The 7,500-nt window shown below is 36.6% G+C and overlaps 1 protein-coding gene across 4 annotated transcripts in view; it reads left to right on the top strand.

The window, feature by feature from the left end:
* LOC138022321 (adenosine receptor A3-like) overlaps positions 1-6,454 on the top strand; it is a 21,771-nt gene extending 15,317 nt beyond the window's left edge. For all 4 annotated transcript variants that reach the window (XM_068869429.1, XM_068869431.1, XM_068869430.1 and 1 more), the window contains one exon: positions 4,262-6,454. In XM_068869429.1, coding sequence (XP_068725530.1) covers positions 4,273-5,358 — 1,086 coding nt within the window. In that variant the 5' untranslated portion in view covers positions 4,262-4,272 and the 3' untranslated portion in view covers positions 5,359-6,454. The remainder of the gene's footprint in view (positions 1-4,261) is intronic.
* The last annotated feature ends 1,046 nt before the right edge of the window (positions 6,455-7,500 follow it).

The raw sequence follows: 7,500 nt of genomic DNA, 5'->3' as shown, positions 1-7,500 counted from the left end.
ACCTAAGAAAAGTAGAACGATAAGAACTTCTTTTTTCTTAACTGTTTGTAAAGGATCTTTTGGCTTATTTTGATGTTTCTCAATGACATCATTCATATGATATTTAACAGTTCCCATCGTGTGGCCATTAAGTAACAAAATCCTCTTGAGGTCATCTAGGGCAGACTGTAACAATCGGGGTGACGAACAAATTCTAATGCAGCGATAAGCCAAAGTGCGGACTGGGTTTATTTTGTATTTACACGGAGTAAAAGAGTCCCACTTGGTGTAAAGACCGGTGAATGTCTTCTTTCGATAGATTGATGTTGAGAAGGAGCTTTCACGATTGCGTTTCACAAGGATATCAAGGAATGGAATTTCATCGTTTTGTTCAAACTCAATTGTGAATTTAATGTTGTTGTGTCTCTTATTTAGGTAACGTAAAAAACTCAAAGCATCATTTTTGTTCTTGAAAAGAGTAAAGGCATCGTCCACGTACCGGAACCAAATAGTATAGGCTGATTGGTGATCTTCATCACCCATTTTTCTTCAAAATCACACATGAAATTGTTCGCCAAAACAGGACCAAGTGGAGAGCCCATTGCGACGCCATCAATCTGGTCATAGTATTGACCATCAAAAACAAAATGACTCTCCTTTGTTGCAAACAAGACTAAATTCTTTAGGACCAATCAGGGTAATCTAGGTGGATTTGCGAGGGCATACAGCTTATCAAGGCCGCAAATTTCAATAGTCTCATCTAATGGGATATTAATAAATAGTTCCGGTACGTGGACGATACCTTTGCTCTTTTCAAGAACAAAAATGATGCTTTGAGTTTTTTACGTTACCTAAATAAGAGACACAACAACATTAAATTCACAATTGAGTTTGAACAAAACGATGAAATTCCATTCCTTGATATCCTTATGAAACGCAATCGTGACAGCTCCTTCTCAACATCAATCTATCGAAAGAAGACATTCACCGGTCTTTACACCAAGTGGGACTCTTTTACTCCGCGTAAATACAAAATAAACCCAGTCCGCACTTTGGCTTATCGCTGCATTAGAATTTGTTCGTCACCCCGATTGTTACAGTCTGCCCTAGATGACCTCAAGAAGATTTTGTTACTTAATGGCTACACGATGGGAACTGTTAAATATCATATGAATGATGTCGTTGAGAAAGATCAAAATAAGCCAAAAGATCCTTTACAAACAGTTAAGAAAAAAGAAGTTCTTATCGTTCTACCTTTCTTAGGTCATCACAGCAAACACCTCACAAAACAGCTGAGGTCTTGTATAAGCAAATTCTATGGTATTTTCAACGTCACAATAGTTTTTCAGAACACCCGAAGAATCAAGTCTTTTTTCCCTTACAAAGATAAACTAGCTCCTTCCTTCAGGTCAAAAGTAGTGTACAGAGCAAACTGCTGGGATTGCAATGATTTCTACTTAGGGAAATCGAAACGCCGATTACGTGACAGAAAAACAGAACATTTTAAAGCCCTAACTACCAATTGTCACGAATCTGCAATTGCTGATCATGTTTTCTTAACCAACCATAGAATTAAGTGGGATCATTTTGAAATATTAGCAACTGGTCGATCAGACATGCATTGCAAAATTAAAGAGTCTCTGTTGATCCGTGATCTAAAGCCAGCCTTAAATGAAAACGTTGGCAGTGAGAAACTTTATCTCTATTATTAGCATATTCTTGTCGTTTTATATCAATCAATTTCGTTAGTTCCCAGTCCGTACAATTGTATTTTTGAATTTAAATTTATCTGTAACTGAATAATAATCACTTCTGATGATGTATGTTGTAACATACGAAACGTTAAGTTTATAAAAGTTATGCAGTTCAAGCAAATCTTTGTAACCGCTGTTTGCCTTTTGAGACGAGGGGCAGGGTCCTCTTCTCACAGAGTGCAATTTTTTTGACTGGCCTCAGGCCTCTGTTAGATGTAGGCCAATAGTTCTTACCAAAACAAAATTACGCCAGCTTTGCAGGCTAAAAATTCAGAGACTTTGCCGAGTGTGCTGGAGAATGTACATATATATATATATATATATATATATATATACATATATATATATATATATATATATATATATATATATTTATGTTAATTCTTATTCCAGTAAAGGACCAATCAACCCTTAAATGACGGTGAACTGTGATACAAGATGATTGTCTACGAGTCACAAAGAAGTGTTGTTTCTTGTATTGTATATTTTTTTAATGATCCTTCATCTAGTAGCGGTTTTGTTCTTGCAAAATCCTTCCAACGATTACTGTCGGTGTAGTGCGCTCAACGAAAAACCCTCAATTCTTTCTGGACAAATTTGTAGAGTCGCTGGAACCTAGTTTAATGGCCTAGCTCCTATGAGTCTCCTGCAGGAGACCATTCCAACTAATAAATGGAAGATCCAGGGAAGATCATAGGTTTGACTGTTTCCATGGAGCACTCGCGGGCTTTTGTTCCGAGTTTGCCTGCGACATTACCGATCAATTCACATTTCTTCCGCCAATGAAGTTATTATGGCAATCGCATGGAGCCACTAGCAGGAACGTACCATAGTCGTTTTCTATTACAAAACTAACATGAAAAAGCTTTTAAAAAAGCAAAATAAAATAACAAAAGAAGTACTCAAACCTGGATAAAAATCATTCATTCTAGCGAGAAGAATTTGTTTAGTACACTATAAAATAATTCGTAAGATCTTTCTAAAGTGGAGTCAAAGGGAAGAAAATTAAATCCCAATAAAAAGGTGTGAAACCTCTCTAAAAAGCTCGTTTAAAAAACGTCATCATAACGTATTAATTCCTAATTGAAGTCGATCGAGATGATGCTATTTTCTTCACAATTCACTGTCGCCTCGATTGCCCAATGCAAACAAAATTTCAACGTACGTCAGCGCTATTGGCAAACCAGAAACAGAATTAAGACTAAAAGCTTCAGCGTCAATGATTATGATATTAAGAAGGCCAAAGGAAAGTAAGCCGAAGCAACTACGTCAGCTGTCAGAGAGTTCACTTAAATTGATACATATTCACTAAGATCGTTAGCCCTAGTAATGGAAACGACCCCACACGAACAGAGTAAAGAGGAATTCTGAACAACGTTGCTGGAAGCCGCGAGTTACAAGAAAATTAACTGGATTCCAAGGAAGACGAGCGGGAAAATTTTCTCACTGTATATTGGCAACATGCTTTGATTTACCATTGTTTTGAACAGTTTTCTCATTACCGTGCTAAACCATAGAGATTTTCCCGTTTTAAGTCTTAAGGGTGAAACAATGTTGTATTTGTTGTTTCTTCGAGTAATTTCCGCTGAATTGTCTCTTGCAACTTTCTTGCCTTCCGTTGAAGTTCACTGTAACTGGACAATTTGTGTTAACTGTTTGCGCATTCCACGGGTACGCCCTTGTAGGAGTCTTATTTTATTTAGTTTTCTGAATAGCGAAGAATGTCTTTCATTGTCCCCTGTTTATTAAAAAATCATACTATTACGGTGTTTGATCTTGTGTTCCCTTTAACGTTAACAACCAGTCAACCAACGGCTTAACCGTGTTTGCGATTTTATTATATTCACAACGACCGAACGGAACTCAGTTTTGGACATTTATGATCATAGTCTGGTAGGGAAGTTAGTTTCCATAAATAAATAACTATTGATTACTTTTTACTTTTTTATAGTGAACCATTTTTGTCAATATCCAATAAAGGTTTTAGCTTCGCAAAGCTTATGAAGACATTTTTATGTACTATGACGCCTTTTATTTTATAAAAGGAGTGGTCAATTGTTTCCATTAGCGTTGGTAATTTTCCAACGAGAGATTCATAAATTCTAGTTCTTGTCAAAATGGATTCTTTTGCCTTTAGCTTTTGCCATCTGGCGGGCAGCTTTGTCAAAAATGTCGGATGCATTAATACAAAGAAGAGTGACATCGTACATGTCATGTCAAAGAGAGTAGATTGTTTAAAATTTTGAACAATTGTACATGCTCTAAACCGTAAAATAAACGTCGTAAAAGCGATGGACACAGTCAAAAAGTTAAAAGTAAATTGATGCAGAATGCTCCAGGACACGCATCTAGTAAGTGTTATACTTTCTGAAAATCGTGTTGCATTGCACCTCCTTCAGAGCTAGACAATTAAGTTTAATATATTCTAGTTATGAAGCTGTGAATCATAACAAACGCTAAGGCCAGAAGTGTCTATTTGTCTGTTACAATTTATCTTCTAAAACAGTGTATTTTCTTATCTCTTACAGATAAAATTGCAATGTTTAACATCACAACACAAAGCACCCCGTTCTTTGAGAAGGCAACGTCCCAAGACACGTTTCCACTGATACCAGTGGTAACAACTGTGTCGTTTCTCTCATTTGGTACGATATTAGGTAACAGTCTGGTTGTAACAGCTGTAATCATTCATCCAGCTCTTCACAGCGTCACATATTTATCGATTTTCAGTTTGGCGGTTGCTGATCTTTTGGCTGGAATAGTCGCTATGCCGAGTTACATATTGAAAAAATTCTCCCTGGGAGATTCTACTAATATTATCGTTTGCGATGTTTTTCGTTTTTCATATTTTCTCACTGGTTATGCCTCTATCCAAAGTTTGTCTGTTATCAGTGTCGAGCGAATGTTGGCTGTGAAATCTCCTCTAAGGCATAAAACCATAGTAACGCATCGTAGAGTTGTTTTAGGATTGCTCTTGGCGTGGTTTGATTCAGTGATTATATCCTCACTTCCTTTCATTTCTTGGGACCAGAACCTCGATAAAGAATGCAATTACAGTCCAACACGCTGGTGGAGCGTCATGGTTATCATCTGCAATGTCATCGTTCCGTTTATGGTCATCGTTGTCTGCTATATATACTTATATCTCAAGGCAAAGAGTCATGTAAAGAAGATACCGAGCGACAGAAGTTGTTCGGGTGGCAATAATCGCTTGAACCGGTCGAGAGAAACTATTGAACGCCGTGTAAGCCTGACAATATTGATTGTGATTGGAGTTTTTGTAGCATCTTGGTTTCCATCGTGTTTTTATTACTTTCTCCATGCAACTTGCCCACAGTGTTTCTCAGAGGCCTTCAAACCGTTGCAAGGCATATTTAATGCCTGGGTTAAGGTATTGACTTTCACTTCATCTTTTGCCAACCCATTGATTTACTGCTGGAGGGGCAAGCATTTTAGAAGTGCTTTCCTTCGGATTCTGAGACGGATGACGGTTCATTATTCCAGGGTGAAAAGAGGAGATTCAGTGGTAAAGAGAGCGACATGCGGACGCGGTAGTAAAATCAATGAAGCTGTAAACGCCTTTAAATCAAAAATGGACGAGGGAAAATATGTCCCGAAAGTATAAGGATAGGATTTGTGTGGTTGACTTGACTTGACTTGACTTAACTTTTTTTTACTTTACTTTAATGGTGTTTTGGACTTGCCTCGTGGAACCTGTGTTTCATATTCCATGGAATTTCTTTAGTTTTTTCCATATAATTTTTAAGAACGAAGATTTTAGTTTAAGGATTTTTCATATTTAAGTTTTTCGTATTTAAGTTTTTCGTATTTTTCGTATTTAAGTTTTTTTTCGTATTTAATTTTTTCGTAATTAAGTTTTCGTACATGTACTATCTGGCTGTTTCTGAGATTAAAGTTTTTAATTTCACACAGAGTTTGTTTCATTTGTTAACCTTATTTTTGGGTTAAGAGGTTAAGAGTTTGCTTTGTGAATCTCTCCCCCTCGTTTTGCAGGCTAACCCTAACTTTTGTTTGTGATTTTTCCTCAACTCACCATTCACACACACACAATATCCCCACCCCCCCCCCCAAAAAAAAAAAACTACCTGCTAATTAATGAATGTTTTAGTTAGTGGAGAGAAACCCCTTCTTGTAAGGTGGATTCTTCTATCAACACCAATTAGGAAAGCCACAAAGGTTGCTAGGTTAACTACTGCTTCATGTATTACCATTAACTCTCTTTCTACAGAGTACCGTCCAAAGTCAGCCATCGCAAGAAAATGTTTTTTTTTTTTTTTCTCAAAAAGTATTTTCAGTTAGGGGGAAAGCAATACATCATTTTAAAGCTACGAAAATAAGCTTTCCAAAAACATATAACTTCTTTACATAGAATGAAGTAACCAACTTATATTGTATCTACCAGTAGAGATATATCCTTGGTCCAAGTAGAACACTTTGTTGGCCTTGGTGTTCACACTTCACCTTACTATGCACACAGATACAATTGGGATTTTATTTTTCTAACTCAATAACTTGATACTAACTCAGAGGCAGCTTTGATAGTTCATTGTCATTATTATAAAGTATTTTTCTTGTTTTTCTTTAGAAATCTATTGTAATTTTAGAGTTCTCATAACGCATGTAATTTGAATGTAGTACTATAATTTTGGAATGTAAAGCTTTGGGAATTTTGTAAAGCTAAATATATTATTATATTATTATTCTTCTTGTTATTATTATTATTATTATTATTATTATTATTATTATTATTATTATTATCATTATTATTATTACTACTTTAATTCGAGTAAGTAATTACGTAGGACTGTGTCATTTTTTAGTTTTTTAGATTTACAATTTAGGGGATTTTTTCCAGGATCCACCGAAAGAACAAATGATTTTGACACGTGATAGTTTTTTTTGTTTCTTTGTTTCTTTGTTTGCTCGTTTTTTCCACGATCTATCCAAAAGAACAAATAATCTATACACCTGATCGGATTGCTTTCCAGGATCCATCCAAGGATCAAATAATTTATACATGCTTGATGGGATTTTTTCCTGGTTCCATCCAAAAGAACGAATGATTTTACTGCTGCAGTTCACCCTGAACCAGAGGCTACACAATCTCACTTATGCTCCCATTTCTTTCTGGGCCATTGCCCCTTCTTTAGCTTCCTCATTTCGTACCAGTATTTTAAGTTGCTTTGGGCATTCCACGATCCATGTTTTGTCATACTGGTTCTCAGATCCACTCCTTCTCACAACTTGTACCCAGGCCATGTGTACAGTTTGGGTCGTATTTGAATTCTTTTGTCGCAAGCAAGGCTGACGTTTACAGGAAATTTTGTCAGTTTTTTCTTCCATGTAGGTAACCAGGTATCGTTTTTTTCTTTGTTTTTAACTATAATTTTGCTTCAGAACTTCCATAATACACATGATGAGTGTGTTTTTGGTAAGTGTTATTTTCCATTTTTGGTTACTCGGCTTGGAACTTTGGTCGTGTTAGTCTACCCATGGTTATTAGTGTTGGTTTCTGTCCAGGGTTGCGGCTTGTTTTTCTTCTTTTTTTCCTTTCTTGACTCGCCACGAGGGGGTCGGGTAGAGGTCCGGCGCTGGACTAAAAACCCCCTTGCTCGGTTGCGCTCTATCCCTGAAGATTCGCAGCGATTTACGAGCCTAATGGTGTCGCAGTCAGCTTATCTTTACCTTCGGGATTTTTGGATTTGCCCCGTGGAACCTGTGTTTCATATTCCATGGGATTTCTTTA

Source organism: Montipora capricornis, chromosome 10 (genome assembly GCF_036669925.1).
Source record: "Montipora capricornis isolate CH-2021 chromosome 10, ASM3666992v2, whole genome shotgun sequence".
NCBI classification, from domain to species: Eukaryota; Metazoa; Cnidaria; class Anthozoa; order Scleractinia; family Acroporidae; genus Montipora; species Montipora capricornis.
Note: the sequence above shows the minus strand (reverse complement) of the source record. Positions and strands in the feature narration are given on the sequence as shown.